Raw genomic sequence first — 19,218 nt, 5'->3', positions numbered from 1 at the left:
GCTAAAAACATTGAAACAGGAAATCAAATGGAGATTCGTCCCCTTGTGGTATAGTGGTTAGCGCGTTTACCTGCCATGCTTGTCCTAGGTCTCTTGGCAAGGTTGACATAAAATATTTATTTAAAAGGTGGTTTTAAACTGCAATATTTCGTAGTCTCTGGACTGGCACCATAAGCGTAAGACTAATCATTTTAATTTAGTGTAAATAATGATCCAAGATACACTGAAATGATGATGAAATTTACAAATTTATTCCTACTTTCATATCAGGAAATAATTAACTAGTCGATATAATTCATTATTGGCCATCTACTCTTTATAAAAAAATGTTTATATAAAAATTCTAATATTACAAATATACAGTTTAACTACTGTAATACATTATAACTCATTTATTTTATTAATGTGTACAGGTTTACAAGTGTTATTTTTCTTCAGATATAATCTAAGCGCATTATACTAACATTCTTGGCCTTAGTGAAGAAATAACTGCAAATGAAAGTGGTTTATAAAAATAGTAAGAGTAAATTAATTCGAGATACCTTTAATACGTAAATAGAATCAGTTATAATAAGTGATAATAAAGCTACTTAAAAATTGCAAAAAATCAACATTAATTAACATTTTTGTTCATAACTCCCATAAAACATTTACAATCGATACAAGACAATTCAGATCACGAGAGCTCAAAAAAATTGAATAGATTACACCTATATATAAGTATCAATAAAATTTAAATAGGGAAACATGATTATATTTTTTAAATATACTGCCGTAACATACTATAACATATTTAGATGCTATTTGATGGATGAAATTATTTTTAGGACTTATTTACACTTTGTCTATAGTCAAACCGAATTTTCTATAATATGACGATTTGATTGAATTTTTTAGCTCAGATGTGTAAAGAAAGGTATTGCTGCTATATTATATTAGAGTAGCACAAACAAATAAATAACAAGTTGCCTTGTTAGCTCCACTTGCATCACTTTTCGAAAATAGGAAATAATTCATAACAGGTTTTCAAAATCCAATGATTTTTTTAAAAATAAATTGATTGGAAATGCACCTCTAAGAGAAAATTAAAAACTTTAATATGTACAGTGCTCTCTTAGTTATCTGCCACTCCTAAAACTGGGCCAATGTCCCATTAGTGAAAGCGGCAGATTATAGTGTATAAATACAACTTATGTTAAAAATTAAAACAGAATTTTCACACAGTTTTTATTGTGAAATCTGTATTCAAAACTTTATTTTTTTAATGCTTTTGAATAAAACTATGTATATCTCAAAACAGAAAATCACCTCGCTTGAGTCTAGGCACCCGACAAACTACTGAATATGAAATATCGGCAAATCGTAGAGCTTGCTTTTGTGGGAACAGTAAAAAAAAAAGGCAGATTATAGTAGGTGTTGGATAATCGAGCGACAGATTACTGAGAAAATACTTTATATTTATTTATGAAAACAAGTTATAATTAATAATTAGTCAATCCATCAAAACAGAGTAAGGATCATTGAATTAAATCATCATGATCGTAGAACAACGACACATGTGATTTTCTTCAATTTTACATGAGAGCGGTTAAATATTTTTTTTTACACTTTATGTCACAACTTGATAAGTAAAAATGTATATCATTGATCCTTGGGTTAGTTTTTTATATATATATATATATATTTTACTTTTTTCAAATCTGAAAAAAAAACCTTTTTATAACCTTTTCAAGATCAAATATAAAAGAAAGTCAATGTCGGATTTTTCACACATCCGCCGTTGTTCAACGATCCCGATGAAATGTTTGTCTACACATATTTTAGAATTGTTTAGAATAAATAAGCTTTAATCCTTTGCACTATTTCGGGGGGAGACAACATACTCTTAAAGACACCTAAATAAATGAAGAGTTATGTAAATTCACATTATTTTATATTTTATCATACTATTGTCAGTCCTTTGCTAAATTAAATAGTAATTTTATGATTAATGTGGCTACAAGATTGTTTTGTTTGAAATGGGATTACATACAAAGTGAAGTTGAGGCGTGGTGGCATAGTTGTGGACTGGATATAAGTCTGCAGTTCAATTTCACGCTGCGACAAAAGTTGGTTCCTATTTTCCAAAACAGTAATCAATTACTAGTAGAAAATAGTTTGAATATTGAAAAGTTGCGGAAATCACAAGATGTATATTTCATTTATTGTTAGTAAACTAACCTAAAAACTATATGTTTACTTGAAAAAATAATAGCTTGATTGTAAGTAAAGCTTGTAGTAAAATACATTTTAGTGTGTTTAAATTACTGTTTTTTTTAATGCTTGTCCCTTGTTTAAAATGAATATTCTTATTTCCTCTGTAATTTTTTTTGTAGAGTTGTAAATATTGTACAATAATTAATTAGATTTCATCATACAATTTTCTAATCTCCATTTCATAGTATTAAATTAATCAATAAGTTACAATCAAACAGATTTTGAGCCTTCACGTTAAAAGAAATAAAAAATTGTGCCAATAATTGGCCATTATTGTTTTACTTTTTGAATACAAAATAATTTATTCGATAGGGAGTACTTAATGTAAAATTAAATACCAGCTCAATAACGTATTAATATTAAAAATAACATTCAAAATTGATTGACAGTGGTCTCTGTGGTGCAATGGCTAAGATGCTTGACTCACATACTGAAGTTTCTAGGTTCAACTCCCAGTGAGAATACAAATATAAAATGCGATTTTTCTCAAGCCTGGGTGTTTTGTGCTGTAATTCACCGCCGTAATTGGGCCTCCTCACTTATTGTAATATAAAATGGATTTCTCTATTGAGTTAAATAAGAAGCAGTTTCAATGGCGGAGTTCACACAGAGTGCAAAGGAGTGAGGCTTTAAGAAGTACAAACATTGTTTAATAAATTATTTTTTAAACCCGCTTAACTCACTTATTACTATCAATGTAGACGATACAAGTTGAAGGAAATGTTTGTTGTAGCGCGACTTTATAACAACCTAAACACGGATATATGGATTTGTCGACTTACAATACGGATTAGCGCAGTCTTTCATTACATTCTGGAACCCTTTTGCTGAAGCACTTTTGCCCTGTCCGTGGGTTCGGTCTCTTGGCTATTAAGGGATGCTCCATACTCCCGGCTCACGACACACAAGAACTCGGCGTGCTCCTCTGTGCCGTAGTTGTACTGGGAACCTATATTCACAAGTTGTTCGAACTTCCAACCGTCGGACATGGTGGAAACCATTTGCGTTAGCTCGTCTTCGTGACACTGAATAACCCTGTACACATGTTTCTTAGAGTCTCGTAATGGTCGCCCGTCTCTGACACTTATCCTTTCTTTAACTAAACGAATTAGTTCCGTGATATTATAAAATTCCGCTTCTTCTAGGACGCCTTCTTCAGCTATTTCATTATTTATCACTAACTTCCCGTGCCTGAGGTAGTTGAGAATAGGAGAGAAGTACGTGGGATCTCTGTCTATGAGGTATGCTCCTGATTCGTCCTGCAAACCAATACATTAATGTAATCAAATGTGAGTAACGTTTGTATTTATCTTGAATTTGCACAATTATTTCGCGATAATATGAAAATACTAACCCTGTCAGAAATTAAATCACTATCCTCCTGAACTAATCGTGACAGAAAAGAGTTTTGGTCACGCGACAATGTTGTTTTTGTGGTCAAAAAATATGTTCCTCCGACATTTAATCTTACCCATTGTTTACTACTACGTCTTTCTAAACAATTTTGTTTAATATCTTTTGAGGAGTCTCCTTTTTCCGCCATGATGCTAAGGTATTTTTTTTCTATGCTTTATGAATGGCAAGTTTATGGTTCACACCATAGAAAACTTCATTATTAATGTTGCCCTGTAAAATATGCCATAATGAAAAATATTTATTTAAATCTTCAAGTACAAAGAATAAGTACTTTGGCGGACTTATTGATAAAAGCAATATCTTCCAGCCAACCAAAAAACAGACTTGTCAAGAGAAGAGTTGGTCAAAAATTCGTCCTAAAAAACAAAATACATATATCAAAAGAAACATACACGAAAAAACTTAATTAATGAAAAACAATAGCTGTTTTTTTAATGGGGAGAACAGGGCTTGCACATATTAACTAAAAAAATACATTATGTTATACATATAAAAGGATGAGAAATGTGGAATCAGATAATGAGTTTGGAAGGAGAGAGAAAGAGGAACCAAGGAACGAAAAAGGAATGGTTGCAACATGTTCAGTACAACTGAGAAAACAAGCAATAAGGCAGTTCAGTGGTTATTAAAAAAATATTTGTTAATAGACTATTAAACGAAGTAAAAAAAATAAAAAAATAAAATGAATAGTATTTTCACCGCAATGATTTTTCAAAGTTTTTTATTTCTGAAATTAGTCTCTTATTTAATGCTCTTTTTTTTAGGGCGCATAATAAAGCATATATTTGTATCCCATTTCTCGTAGGGCTGAAGTTCCTCATTGTGTTCTTGAATGTGATTCGAAAACTATATTTTTTGTTCGAATCGATTCATTTTGAAACACCCAAACATTTTATTGTTGCTTAATTTTTTGCTCGTACGAACATATTCAGGTTTTCTTACCTACAACAATGTTGTATATGGATTTTGCAGTTTCTCGATAGAATTTTTCAATCATTTCCTTACACCAATTGACACGAGCCTTTTTATTAGCTTCGGTCAACTTATGCGTAATCCATTGGGAGCAGATCCATTTACAGCGTTCATGCAAAATCAAATGAATAGCAGCCATAGATGAATACAAAAAAAAAAATATTGAATTCTTCTTGGTTTGACAAAAAATGAATTACACATGAATTTTGTTGATTTAAAAAAAAAAAATTCTGAAAACAGAGTCAGTACACCTTTAAACGTATAAAATATATTTCAATACAATTTAAAAAATAAGTTTTTTTTAAAATACGAAAATAAATTTTATAATAACTTTAAAGTATACGTTAATTTTACGAATACATTTATATAATTATGTTTAAGTCGATTTGTCAAATCTAGCTGATTATAAAATATAAAATATGAATTTAGCTGAAAAAAGGCCAACCTTGTAACGATTAAGACGAGTGCAATATAATTATTATTAATATTGTATTTTTTATGTATGATTTATCTGTTAATTACATCAAATAAAAAAAATAGTTGCATTCTCTTAATTTACCCGAATGTTTCAGTTTTGATGGCCATTTCTAATGAGTCGTAGAGTGGTTGTAAATGACTAATGTATTATTAGGAAATAAGAATCCGAGAGTCTGCGACACTAGCCCGGTTCATTTTTGAGTTTAAATATTAAAATAAATGCAGGTTTGTTTTTGCCTTCTTCAAATAATTTTAGAACACAAGTGATTTCAGAAGGAACCGATCCTTCACATTTTTTAATTGGTTGCTAGTTTTTTTATCTTCATACTTAATGTGTTGATATAATGCGTACTGGTGAATAGCAATGATTTCTTAGTGAGGCTCAGCTTCACTTGCTTCATTTGCTTCTTTGTCCCTGTTTTATTTTCGTTAAAATAGTAGACTTACACTTGAATCTCTTTTTACAGTTTCGAATAACACGGTAGAAACAAAGATTATCATTAATTGAACAATGCGTAAAAATAACAATATAAATATACTATCTGTTTTTAGAATACACTGTTTCGCTCTTGTACTTGCTAGGCGTATAATGTATAATATTATGATGTATCAATAATCTTTGTTACGATTTTGTAAAGTATTTTGTTGTCATGTTGTATTTTTAAATACAGTCAAGGTATAATAAGTATTTTGTTATGCAAGGAAACATATTAAGCATAGTTGATTTTTAGTATCCTTACTTGTTTTACACGGTACTGCGTGGAACATATCCCCGTGAAAAAAAAGGTTTCGGTGTATTGGATTATGCTGTTCTTTTCTCACAACTTACACAATAAATACATTTCGTATTGCCGTCGAAGATATTGGTAATACTCGATTACTTAAAAGTCGTATTTCCATAACCTTCTAAATGCGATAAAGTTTAACTGTGAAGTAAATAAATTTAATGGGCGATTAACACACATATATTTCGTATGGTAATATCAGAAAAAATATTGCTTTAAAATAAAATTGTACGTTTGAATGTACGAAAGTATGAACAATCATGATTGGAGTATGTTTATGTCACTGCAAACAATAATTTAATAACACCAGCAAAACTGATGTGACTAGATACGATATCCAATATATATTGAAGGTTTGAATTTATTGCTTTAGTATCAAATTTCAAACCAGTAAAAGTGTCACAAATTTTTCATTGCTTATTTTTAGAATGTACATAGATAAGTAGTGTTATTATGAGTATACTTGTGTGTCATATTACAGCAAAATGAATTTTTTGAAAGTCCTTGTTAGGAATAAAACGTTATTGTTTGTGTTTTTAGTTTCATTAATGTTAATATCAATATGTCTTAAATTTAGTTTAAATGGTGATAATTTAGTTGCTCAAGATGAATTATTAATGGGAAAAATGCAAGCGGAACCAACGGAGTCAGTAAAAAAGAGCACGGTGGTGGAAATACGGACAACCTTAAAAAAACAAACAAGTCTGAGTGTAGTTCTTACTTCCGTTAATCCAATGGCTGTGAAATTAGATGAGATCAATAAAACAAAGAAAAACAAGGAAAATCTATTTGATGTTGGAGCATACTTTCAGGAAAGAAAGGTATTTCAAAATATATGTGTATATTACACAGGTAGTCATTTAAAAAATACAAATTCAAGGATATGGTAAAAGAACGCCGATTCACTGCATTTAAAAATGCATAACATTTATTATATTTTTAATGGAGGTTTTTTGTATCAGCTTCTCCACCGATCCAGTTCCATATTTTTTCTTCATACCGATCAGAGGTATATTCAGTCTCGTATGTTGTGTCTATGCGCCTCGTAAAAGACTTGTAATATTTACGCTTCATAGACCATAATAAAATTACTGTCACAATTATGTTTTTTTACTAAATTATATTATTATTGTGTACTGGTTTTTATTTGTAACTACATAATTAAGAAAATACTTTGTATATTTTTAATTATTTAATGTTATTTCTTGTATTTGGGTTATGATGTTTAATGTCATTATTGTATTATATTTCTTATTTTTAGATTGTTATTTTTGTATCATGTGTTATTACTATTTATTTTATGTCACTTTATATTTTGTTGTTTATTATTATGGCTTAATACAGGTACAGTCTAAAAACCCATGAAAGGTTTGTGAATATGTATGTTAACAAATCAAATTTGAAATGAATAAATATATAATTCAAAATTTATTTTATTTACTGACATTCAAATATGCAGGTACAATTTTTTTAAAAAGGCCAATTTCGTATCGGTAATTTACTCGCGATTACATCTTGTTTTAATGTTTTACCTCCTGGCTCATTTAATTTTTGTTTTGAGGATATATTTTTTTGTACGCCTCTCTCGTTTGCGAGTGATTTTGGCTCTTAAAAAAAGAATTAGAAATTTAAAGAAGATACGCTTTTATGAAACGGCTAAAAAAACCTACCCCGGAAAAAAGAAATATGTAAGATCTTGAGCATCAGTATTTATGAGTTATATGACAATATTATCACCGTCTAAATTACATGTAAACATCGGAGATGAAAATAATTCGAGCCTGAAATGATACGAATTTTGCCTAACTACTCGTACAAGGCGTGCATAATACGCGTTGGCGCGCGTTGAGCTTTGAACTCGTATTTGATAAAAAAATATTAGGTTTATTATTATTTTTTTATTTCTTTATTTAGATAATCAACAGCTACATTTATCTTATTTAAAACAAAACAAATTACAAATAAGCCAATTACAGGTTTTCACAAGTAGCATCACAGTAAGTCAAAAAAGATTCTCGAACATAAAATGGACAATAATCTAATGTAAATCCAAAAGAAAAGAAAAAATACCACGAATTATTTCGGAAGCAAACGCCGGACGCCACTATGATTTTTTGCAAATAAATGTATGTTTAATGATTTTGTTGTTACATTAAAATTATAAAAAGTTTGCCATAAATATGAATTTCGCCTATAATTAGATGAAACAAGAGGTATATGAAGAAGAAGGTTATTCCTTAGAACTCCGGAAGGAACATTGATAGAGAGTTTGCATAGTAGTTCAGGACAGTCAATTGAACCAGAGGCAATTTTTAGTAGATAAACTATATCAGCTATTTCACGAAGTTTTTGATTAAATAGAACTAAATATGATTAAATAGAACCAGTATTTTTGACTCGATGGCTGCTCTCAAGTAAAAGTCTTGAATAATAAAATCGAGTGAAATTTAGTCCTCCTCCTTATGGAATGGTTAACGCATTTGCCTACCCTTATTGAGGACTTAAATTCGATTCTTGGCAGGGTGGATGTAAAATATTGATTTCAAAGATTGTTTCAACTGGAATATTTCATTGTTCCTGGACTGGAACTTGAAGCGTAAGACTAATCACATTACCTTCATGGAACAGATGATCAAATTACGCTGCATTTGGTTTACCAATGTAGTGCCCTACGCACCACTGGGTGCGGAAACGGGGATGATGACTTTTGGAGTTTGATTTTTCGTATGAAAAGTTTATTAATCAACAAATAAAAACGGTATCTAGAAGTAAATAGGAAATGCTAAAAAACGTAAATAATTTTTACCCAAAAATGTAAATTGAACAATAAAAAAAATCACGATTTTAAACTCTCATATTGAATCATTGAATTATTGTAAAGCAAGTGAAAAAAGAGCCCCGTTTTTGGACACTCAAAGAAAATTTTAGCACAGTAATGGGTATAACGTTGGTTTTAAAAATCCACAGTATACGGTCATAGACTCATCTTTTAAGGTTTAGGTAGACTTAGGTAGCTGCGGATATCCTAACCAATCTTCTGAACACATCCTGTGGTCTTGTCCCTTTCCCCTTCTCTATGATTACTGAATGGAGCTTCTCGCTACTATCCGTGGCCCTGTTATAGGTCCTGTCGGATATACAGATCTGGTGGCTTCTAAAAAGAATTTCAAGGCTTTTAAAAAGTTTTGTAATCATTTCGGCAAATTGATCATGTCCAATCAATTTAATCCCAGTCAGTGAAGAATTCACTTCCCCCTTTTCTCAATCCAATGAAGTACATATTATGTACTTCTGGATTACTTTCTTTCAGCACAAAGATGCTAAGGCTACCAGATTTCAGAGAGCTCCTTCGGGCAGCTTTTCTCGTTTGACAACGAGCAAATTTTCCGTGTATGTGGGCACCGCCAAGGAGACTTATGTCCTCAGATGCGGTGTGCGGTATGTGGTGGATAAGCTGGTTTAGGTAGATTGTGTAACAGGAGGCAATTATTTTGTTTGTATTTTTTTTTAAAGTATGAAATCACCGTTTGTAACCACTTTTCACCCATTTGTGGCCACGCTGGTCTACTAGTTTTGGAAATTATATTACGCAATGGTTTTTCACACTAAAACAAGAAATAAAAATGTACCTGTAGTTCAAATCAATATTTTGGTTAGACGGTCGACCTTGAAACTGGTTTCGCGGGTTCGATTTTTGGCAGTTGCAAGAAAACAATCCATGAAATAATTTATCTCAACAACTGTTCGGAGTGTTGTAGTGTATTTTTAATAACTTACTTCCATTTCCTCTCTTCCCCACCTGCTGACAAGCCTCTCAAATAAACATTAAAGATCTTTTACTTTACAAATGTCAACAGATGGAAGAGTCGAGGAAATGCGGATGTTTTAACATGGGCAATTACCGTTTTTGTCGTATTGTTAACTTAAGACGAGATCTAGACTTTGTTGGTGTAAGTTTACAACGATTTAAACGAGCACTAAATAAATAGTCCAAATCTTGTCTTGATGTTTGTCAATGCTTCTTTTCTTTTTTAAAAATATTTTTAACTATTCTTTTATTGAAATATTTGGTGAAATATAACTATATGGTGACGCGAGAGAGAGGCGCAAAAGTTAATTCATCGATAGCTTAGAGAGTGCATGAACTGATCCAAGATGATCTAACAAGGTCAGCCAACACACACGTTATTAAGGACGTTTACTGCCACCTAATATGCAATGGAAATTGACTCACCTGTGTTGAAGTGTTCCTCGTCGCTTCACCAGATAATAAAATGCGGGAATGATGCGGATGTTAGGTTTTTTCTTATTCTGCTTTGTATACATAGACAACGTCCGTTAATAAATAAATAAATGGGTAGAAGGGTGAATGTTACACAGTGTGTAAAATGGCCCCTTAAAACACCCAATGACAGGTCATAAGCCCTGTATATGCCTAGATTTCCTCCTCAAAAATGTTTTCCCTCTGTTGAACTAAATTTAGAGCTTAGGGGGTTTTATCCCTATGAAAAAACCAAACCAAAATACCAGATTTGGAATGCACATAATTTTCTGTGGGATTGCTAATTTATCAATCTTCTAAAACGAGAACAGTTGAGACAAATAAAGCATGGACTGAAATTATACATTAAACTACTAGACACAACTAAGCAAAAGACTCAGACAATCTTTACAAAAGATGTTAAAAATATCAACATTAACAGTAGAATGTGAATTTCAAAAGTAAAAATATTTTGTTAAATTTATGTAATCCGTAAGGGTTTATCAATGAAATTAAAAAAAAAAAAACTTTTACACCAATGCTCACTGTCATCTAACCTGCGATCATCCAGAAGAAGACAGTGCTAAAGGTGAATTGTAAAAACATCCAAATCGCTGACAAGCACGGATATAAAACTGCTAAAAGCTAGGGAAATAGCAGACGACCTCAACTCCCTACTAGGGAGTAAAGTGAAGATATGGACAACAGTATATAAGTCAGTACTTTGTTTAGCCAGCCGCAGTCTGACATTCATACAGATGGTTATCAGTGTTCAGTTACTGAAGTAAAATGTTAACGCATCAGGTACTTCGCCTCATCTCTCCGCGTCCTTACAGTAAAATTTCTGTCCAATAAATTTTTATACCTACGAAACTTAACTGTGTATTTTTAATGAGTACCATTCTACTCAATAGGGTAACTACAGACCCTTATAGTTCTAAGACCCAAGCAAAGCACCTCCACGTTGTTGTGTTAGTTATGTCGAGTGCATTAGAAATGCGATGCATACCAAATTAGCCTCAAAATCACATCCCGACACTTGATTGATACCAAATAAAAAATAATGAAGATTTTCAAGATGTATTTCCATGACTTATTTTATTTTATATGTTTTATAAAGGAAACATGATACGACACAACACACATATCAAAACAAGTAGGGAGAATAATTTTTAGGTATAAAATGACATTTTAATTGGATTCTAATATAATTTAGATTAAGAAATAAATGTTAAAAAATAAAGAATTTTGAATCACAACTTTCTAAATTATATTAGACAGCAGTTGCGTCACACCTGTCACTCAAAATGGACCATAGTTCACAAATATTTACGTTTATTTTGAATGTCGTATTTATGGCTTTTCAACGTTGCGAGTGGGCCAAAACCGGGATATATTATGATTACTTATTTTAAATGACTATGCTTTAAATTTTTTTACGTGTTTTTTTTTATCTAAAAATATTAATATAATAGTTATGATTCAGGATCGTTCTTGTGTAGGAGTAAAAAGGGTTGCTAAAAAGTTGATTTTTATCTATACGTATTTTTCTTAGTTATGGAATGTTACAAAACGAATCTTTCAATAATTAATAGCTGTTTTTCTTTTAGACCCTGAACCTCTCTATACTTGGCAGATATCTTTTCCTTAACGAGCCGCCCCCGCCAAGAAGACAAAAAAGGTTTAAAATACTCATGTGGAAGTTAGGAATTTATATGGAAGAGCGTCATTTATACTATTTTCACAAAATTAGGTGAGTCTAGATATTATATTAATATTTAAACTACGCATACGCACACACATATTTTTAAGAACCGAATAAAACAGTCTGAGAGTGTCTGTTATTGATTTATTAAAAAAAGATTAAATAAGCTTTTAATGACAGCAGAAAAATTCGTTTTAACATCTGAACCAAGTGGATATTTTTTTCTCGAAACAGACCGAAAGAACGGATATTTAAAAAAAACAGAATGACATGCCCAATTTCAGGTAAAACTAACAAAATAAAGTTTTTATTAATTTATAAATTTACTGTATATTAACTACCACGGAATTAATATAACACTAGAGCGTTTGAACATGAATAATACATGGAGTGTCTCTGGTTAGGTTAGTCTCCATTTAACGTGGCCCAGCCTGTTCTAAGATGGTTTTGGATGGATTTTTTTGTTTGAAATTATAACTGGTTTTATACCAATATTGAAAGACCATTAGTGAGAAAATAAAACTACTAAATGAACAGTGAATTTGAATATAAATTTCTATGTAATAATGTTAATTATTACCATTTACTAATTTAATATTTCAAATTTTAGACAGGCGCCGTGGCGCAGTTGGTTAGACGGCTATCTGTGAAACTGGCGTCGCGGGTTCGATTCCCGCCAGTTGCAAGAAAAAAATCCATGAAATATTTTTTTCTCAATTGGTCTGGGTGTAGTGGTGTATTTTTCATTACCTTCTTCCATATCCCCTCTATCCCACCTGCTGACAAGCCTCAAAATAGAGGCTTAGCGGGTTATTCCTTTAAAAAAAAAAAATATAGTTTTTATATTTTAGATTTATTTGAAAATCCATGTCATTCGCAGTTTACGAAATTTATAATTGGCAATTTTCAAATGTTTTTACCAGGTTCTCACATTATAGTCATAAAAAGATGCTTTCTTTGCGATCTTATTTTATTTTAATACGGCTTTATTCTACAAAAAATGTCAAAATCAGTTCGTTATTAGAAAAAAAATAATAATTAAATTTACATTCTGCTAAAAACTGGCATAGAAATAAAAAAAAATATATAAAAATAGCTTACCCGACAGACGTTGTCCTGCCCGAACGTTGGCTTGCCCTGGAAAAAGACTTTTTATTGATAAGTAGGTACATAGGTACTTGGTTGTGATTTAATTCCAAAACTAAAAATTGTTAATATTCAAATAATTAATTTAAGTAGGTTGAATTCCAAAACATAATATAAATTTTTTTTTGAAATATGGCATTCTTTTTGCAAACGTCAAACTCCGATCTTCTCCCCAACAGAGGGGTGTACTTATGTGGGAATACGATTTTTTAAAATGTATTAAATTTTATATTATTTTAGTATTACCAAAAATCCAATGAAAATAAAAAAAATAGAAAGAAATTATAAGGAATTTAAGGAAAGAATCTGATTGAGATCCATAAAAAACAAATGCTGTTTGTAAACATTCAAAAACAATTTTTTTTTATGCACAAAAAAACTAAACCTTTTCATTTTTTTGTCAATGCACTCTCCTCGAATGCAATCCTTGTAGATCGATGAATAAAACATTTATGCTATTTACTTCTTTTTTACACATTAGATTGAAGATTTTAATATCTACGAACACGCACAGCGCAAAGATCTGTGTTTCTCCGAAAACCGCACGTAAATCGGTTAAGCCGTTTAGAAGGAGTCCAGTGACTAGGAAACGAGTATAGAGAAATCGATATATTTCGTTTTGCATTGTCAGTTTTTTTAGTAAACATTCTTACGGCAATAAAATAAAAATAATTTTCAGTATTCGAATGCTGTAAAAAATGGCTCTGATTTTTTATATTTTGACACTTGTAAATAATATACACTGTAAACTTATATTTTCCCCCATCAAAATTGTTATAATCTTTCAACACTAATTATGTATCTACCTACTTAAATGCAGTATTGTATCTTTATGTTTATAAAGCATATTGTCATTTAATACTGTCATGTAAAAGCCCAGTGGGCATCTATAATAAATAAATAAATAACAAAAAAAATATATGTTAAAACACAATAAAATCATATTTCCTAAGGCGCAAGCGCATTTAGTAAAAACGGGAAACAATTGTAAAAATACACACTATTCAATAATAATAAATCCATCAACGTGTATGGTTTAATATATCCAATTTTATGGTATATTCTTAATGTATGTACTTTATTTTCGGCATCATGGTGTAGTGTGTCAGCGCGTTTGCCTACCATGCAAGAGGTCTCGGATTCGATTCCCTATATAATTGACATAAAATATTTATTTAAAAATGTGTGTTTCATAGTCCCTGGACTGGCACCTGAGGCGTACGACTGATCATCTTACCTTGATGTAACAAAAATGATCAATATACGCTGCGATTGGTTTACCGATGCAGTGCCCAATGCACCATTATGTGCGGAAAGGGAATGATGGTGATGACATTATAAATTCCAATGAGGAGAAAAACTGCCTCAAAATGAAAAATAAGCCAGCTGTCAAACTAAAAAACAAACATTTCTGTATAATGCCGACTACTAAAACAAGCCGAAAAAATAGAAACGTACATTTTAAAAAATCAGCTTTTTTTAAAATGGGTTAATTCTGCCTGTACTGTTTTTTTCCTTGCATTCAGGCACGATCCTTTCGCCAACTGCTCGGTAAACAATTGTTATCTGGACTACAACGACACGTCCGCTGCAGACGCTGATGCCATAGTCACGACGCTCCATCAGTACCACGGAGCCAAGAACCTCCCTAACGTCACCAGACCAGCTGGCCAACGGTGGATATTCACTACGGATGAGAGTCCTCATCACACCTTCGCCCTGGGAGAAGGAGAGTGGCCCGACTTAGTAGGAATCTTCAACTGGTCATTGTCTTACAAGTAAGAATTTTTTATTAAAATTTGGTTCATTATTATTAGAAAAAGGGAAAACACTCGATGTTTGTTAATGAAAATTGTTGATGGAAATTCATTATAATTTATTTTAGAAATAAAACAATGGGTGACACTTACATCCAAAATAATGGATAAAGTATTAAATCCACATAGAAATACTTAATGAACATCATCGAAAAACTCGTCTGCATCTGTTGGCACTACAATTATACGGTATCCTGATCAATTTATTACTTGGAAGGTTAGGTGATCAGTCTAACACTTCAGGTGCTCGTCTAGAGACAAATAAATATTGCGATGTAAAACCATTATATGAACAAATTTTTGATGATGACCTTCCCAGAAATCGAACTTGGGACCTCAAGCATGGTTAGCGAACACGTCAACCACTACATTTGTTGAAAGGAGGACATATTTCGAGCCCACTGGGTGATATCGCATGATTGGCCCATTTTACACCGCGGCAAAAATCTACCAGGCATGATTAAATACAATGCGGTTGATCGATAGCTATTATTTTACAATTATTTACTTATTTTATTTAATCAGTACTCCATGAGATCGACTAATCTCCAGTCTATTTCCTTTTGCAGAATTTTTACCTGAGAGTACTCGCTAAATTTAAACAATGATTTTGATAAAATTATCATTAAAATCTATTTTGTTAAGTTTTACTATATTATTTGAATCGGGTTGTGGTCCCGTGGCTAGTGTTGCCCCGTGTCCCGTGTAGGTTCGAACCCCATTCTACCACAACTTAATTTCCATTTTCTCATAGTGAGTTATTTACAACTCGTTGAAAATGGTGACCAAAATTGAAATATTTGGGTAATTTATAAGAACGCCAATATTTCTCTCTTTTTTAAATAATTTATTAACCGAGGCTTTTTTATTGATATTTTTACTAAAGTCATTAACTATGGAGTTTATTATTAAAATTTAATAGGTACTAACGAATCTAACAAATGTCAATCCACTATAATTTTACCGTGCCGTTTAGATTAAGATGATTTGTGTTAAATAGGCTATTCTCCGTCGGGTATCACGCGGCTGGTTTTTTTATTTGGAAATCCTCGTAATAATGAACAGACTTTACATAAATATTAATTCTAATAAACTTTCCGTTTGATTACGAGACATGTGTACAAATATTTTTACATACTCAAAATATTAATTTATTTATTTTTCAGAGCTGAATCTGACGTTCCGTTTCCGTACAGTAGAACTGTTCCAAGAATACCACCATTACACGTAGACGATTCTGCGAACTTCTCATCCAGGTTCCACAAGCTGGTGCCTAATGCATACAAGAAACAGCGGCATGTCCTGCTGGCCATAATGATGTCGAACTGTGGAAGTATAAACAAACGCCTGGATTATTTAACCGAATTGCAAAAACACATTCATGTCGATTTCTACGGAGGATGTGGGGATCAGGCTCAATTTAAAGATGTGTGAGTTGTTTTCTATTTTTTAAAATTTAATCCCAGTCAGTGAATGATTCACTCTCTCTTTTATCAATCCAATGAAGTGCATATGTAGGGATTAGGTTGCTGAGGGTTGGAGCTCCTACCCCAGTTCGAGATTGACAGAAGACACGAGGTTGATGTTTAATGCGTATTTATTACATGGCAAATAAATAATTAATTGATTTATGTAGCGAGAGTGTTACGGCGATGAGGAGTTGAATACATGCTGAAACTGAGTTGCTGCACAGCAAGGTTGACATGCTTGGGCCGACTGGGCGTTACCACGCCTTGTGGTCTCTTTATAGGCCACGTTACTTTTTTCATGTGTCTATGGCGTGAATGTACTGCAGGATGTCGCTTGTATGTCTTGCAGAATATAACGTATTGTCTTCAACGTAAAATGATGACTTGCTTCATCGATCTTCGCACTATATTTTAGCTGAAATGATTTAGCACGTGTGCGTGTCATCGATACTATGTAGTTCTGGATTGCCTTCTTTCAGCTTAAAGATGATAAGGCTGCCAGATTACAAAGAACTACTTCGGGCAGCTTCTCTCGTTCGGGAACGAGAAATTTTTTCGCGTATGTGGGCACCGCCATGGAGACTTATGTTCTCAAATGCAGTGTGCGGTATGTGGTGGGCAAGATTTAAAAAAAAAAAACAATTTAATCAGATTTCTAGGGAAATATTTGAAGGGTACATAGCATGAACGGGCTCATTAATAAATAACGAACGTTACTAAAACCTTATTTGTGGGACATTGGGTTCATGTATTATAATAACATAGGTTTTCAATTAATGTAATATAAAATATTATGTTTAATGTTCACCATAAAATCACATATAAAAATATCACATATAGATTATTTCCTACAATTTATAAAATAGGGAGCTACATTTTTTTAGTTCTTACTAATTCGTTCTATTGAACTCTTCAGGAGAAAAAAATGTTCAAGCCGTGTACCCTTCATTATTAATCATATTTCTAATGCAATTAAAACCATATTGAACGGATTAAAAACTGAACATGAATTGATATTCCTGCGTGTCGGTTTAACGACTATGAAAAACGAAACCTGTGTAACAATGCAAAAATGTTTTTATTTTTGTAAAAAACACGTGATTAATGGATTTTCACAGTCTATCTTTCAAAAGACAATTTTTAAAACGGGGGCCTTCAATTGTTTTATCATGGCGTTTTCTAAAATGCGTTTTGATTATATTGTACGTTTGATATAGATTAATGTTATGGATAACATAAATAGTGTCATTTTTCCAATGCAAACTTCATAATAATAAATCATTACCAAAAAACATATTACAGTTATTTTTTTAATTGGCAGTACCTATACCAAAATAAAAGCAATCGTTGTTCCCGATTCCTTATCAAAAAAAGATCAATACACCTTTGCATGCGTTTAAACTAGAACTCGTATAAGCACTAGAAATTAAGAAAGTCCACTACCAGGCTCAAAAAAATAGTAATAATTCTTTTCAAGAAAACTGCACAAGCTTCTACACCAAAATATCGATTAATATTCAAGCTTTGTCAACAACCAAATTTAAAAGTTTTGTTAAACACCAATTGTTTGAAAAGGGCTTTTATAAAATTATTGAAAATTTGGAAGACAAAATATATTGGCAATAAATAATTTATGTATATCGATATTAAATTGTAAAGTTTATTTGATTGATGTTTGCAGGAGATTCTCTTATGAATCCTATGTAAAAAAGAAGTTGGAATTATATTGATTCGTTAGATAACTATAGACACCAAACTAATTAATATTATTTTTTAGAAAATAAAAATTTGGTATTTTTAAGAAAATATAAATTTTATTCTTTTTTTAGGTGTGCAGGAAGTTATGGCGATGACTGTCCTCCGCTTGAACAATATCTGTTCTACCTCGCGTTCGAGAACTCAAACTGCGACCAGTACATTTCGGAGAAGGTTTTCACCCACGGGATCAGAAAAGGCAACGTGCCAATCGTAATGGGGACAAAATCCGAAGTCTGCCGCGTTTTCTTGCCCCCAAATTCCTTCATGAACGTGAGAGATTTCAGAACGCCAAAAGAATTGGCTGATTTCGTTCTGTTCATTAACGCCACGTTCGAAGAAAATTATTTGATGTTCCACGAATGGAGATCACAATTTTCAGTTTTAAATGAAGATGGATACTTTAATGCTCCATCTTATCACTACTGCAGAATATGTGAGGCGCTGAACTATAATGATGAAAGTTCGAAAGTTTATCAATACGAAGATTTAAAACGGTTTTTGGATCCAATAACAAACTGCGATGATATTAAATGAGGGTTTGAAGTTAAAAATCCAAATGTAAAACTACTTGAATAAAATATGGTTACGATGTTTTTTTCTTCTTTGGCATATTTTTTTTAATATCTCATTTGCGCAGCAACTTCCGATGACAACCGTCATCAAGCGGCCGGCAGGACCATATATTACGGACGCCAACAGGAGAGTCCTTACCACGCTTGCCGGCTTTACAATAATAATTGCTATTTAATTTCATTAGCATGCGAAATTGATAAGCTTGGCCGGTGTAAAAATATGTTTTAGATGCCATCGTAAAATTGATTCACTTGGTAAAGTCAATTATTTTGAGATTTACAAAAATTAACTTGTCGGGAAATGTTTATTTGTTTTTTCTCCCATTTAAGGTTAACGAGTTTTTGTAGGAATGTTTTTTTCATGACCTTATTCCATAATATTTCAGAATTAAAAAAAAGTTTTTCAGTGAATGACTTTAAAAGCATTATAGAATTAATTTCTAAACGGAATTGTATTGATTAAATTAATATGTTAATGCTAATAATGCCATCATAATAAGTACGATATTATATTCGATATGAATCAAGTTTTACGTCACAATAAAGATGGTAAAGATATTCTGAAGTACCATTTCCACATGTTT

At 31.8% G+C, this 19,218-nt stretch overlaps 2 protein-coding genes across 2 annotated transcripts; one reads left to right on the top strand and one right to left on the bottom strand.

Annotated features, from left to right (window-relative positions):
- Positions 1–1,929: 1,929 nt before the first annotated feature.
- Positions 1,930–3,866, bottom strand: inc (BTB/POZ domain-containing protein inc). Its single transcript, XM_088239767.1, has 2 exons — positions 3,611–3,866; positions 1,930–3,515 (listed from the first exon to the last, which is right to left on the bottom strand). Exons 1-2 carry the CDS (start codon positions 3,797–3,799, stop codon positions 3,063–3,065), a joined length of 642 nt encoding a protein of 213 aa, XP_088095893.1. The 5' UTR covers positions 3,800–3,866; the 3' UTR covers positions 1,930–3,062.
- Positions 3,445–18,671, top strand: LOC148284455 (inactive fucosyltransferase B-like). Its single transcript, XM_088239755.1, has 5 exons — positions 3,445–3,545; positions 11,778–11,920; positions 14,545–14,796; positions 16,002–16,265; positions 18,134–18,671. Exons 2-5 carry the CDS (start codon positions 11,862–11,864, stop codon positions 18,594–18,596), a joined length of 1,038 nt encoding a protein of 345 aa, XP_088095881.1. The 5' UTR covers positions 3,445–3,545; positions 11,778–11,861; the 3' UTR covers positions 18,597–18,671.
- Positions 18,672–19,218: the final 547 nt, after the last annotated feature.

Source organism: Micrasema longulum, unplaced genomic scaffold (assembly GCF_059751315.1).
Source record: "Micrasema longulum isolate JH-2025_06_02 unplaced genomic scaffold, ASM5975131v1 h1tg000117l, whole genome shotgun sequence".
NCBI classification, from domain to species: Eukaryota; Metazoa; Arthropoda; class Insecta; order Trichoptera; family Brachycentridae; genus Micrasema; species Micrasema longulum.
The sequence above is the reverse complement of the archived record's forward strand: the minus strand, read 5'-3'. Positions and strand labels throughout refer to the sequence as shown.

What these genes read in the sequence shown, in the direction of transcription:
- inc (XM_088239767.1), bottom strand. Translation starts at nt 3,799, where the DNA reads ATGGCGGAAAAAGGAGACTCCTCAAAAGATATTAAACAAAATTGTTTA. An exon ending in GTGATTTAATTTCTGACAGG is followed by an intron (nt 3,516 to 3,610) that starts GTTAGTATTTTC and finishes ATTGGTTTGCAG; the next exon opens with GACGAATCAGGAGCATACCT.
- LOC148284455 (XM_088239755.1), top strand. Translation starts at nt 11,862, where the DNA reads ATGTGGAAGTTAGGAATTTATATGGAAGAGCGTCATTTATACTATTTT. An exon ending in TACTATTTTCACAAAATTAG is followed by an intron (nt 11,921 to 14,544) that starts GTGAGTCTAGAT and finishes CCTTGCATTCAG; the next exon opens with GCACGATCCTTTCGCCAACT. An exon ending in CAGGCTCAATTTAAAGATGT is followed by an intron (nt 16,266 to 18,133) that starts GTGAGTTGTTTT and finishes TTCTTTTTTTAG; the next exon opens with GTGTGCAGGAAGTTATGGCG.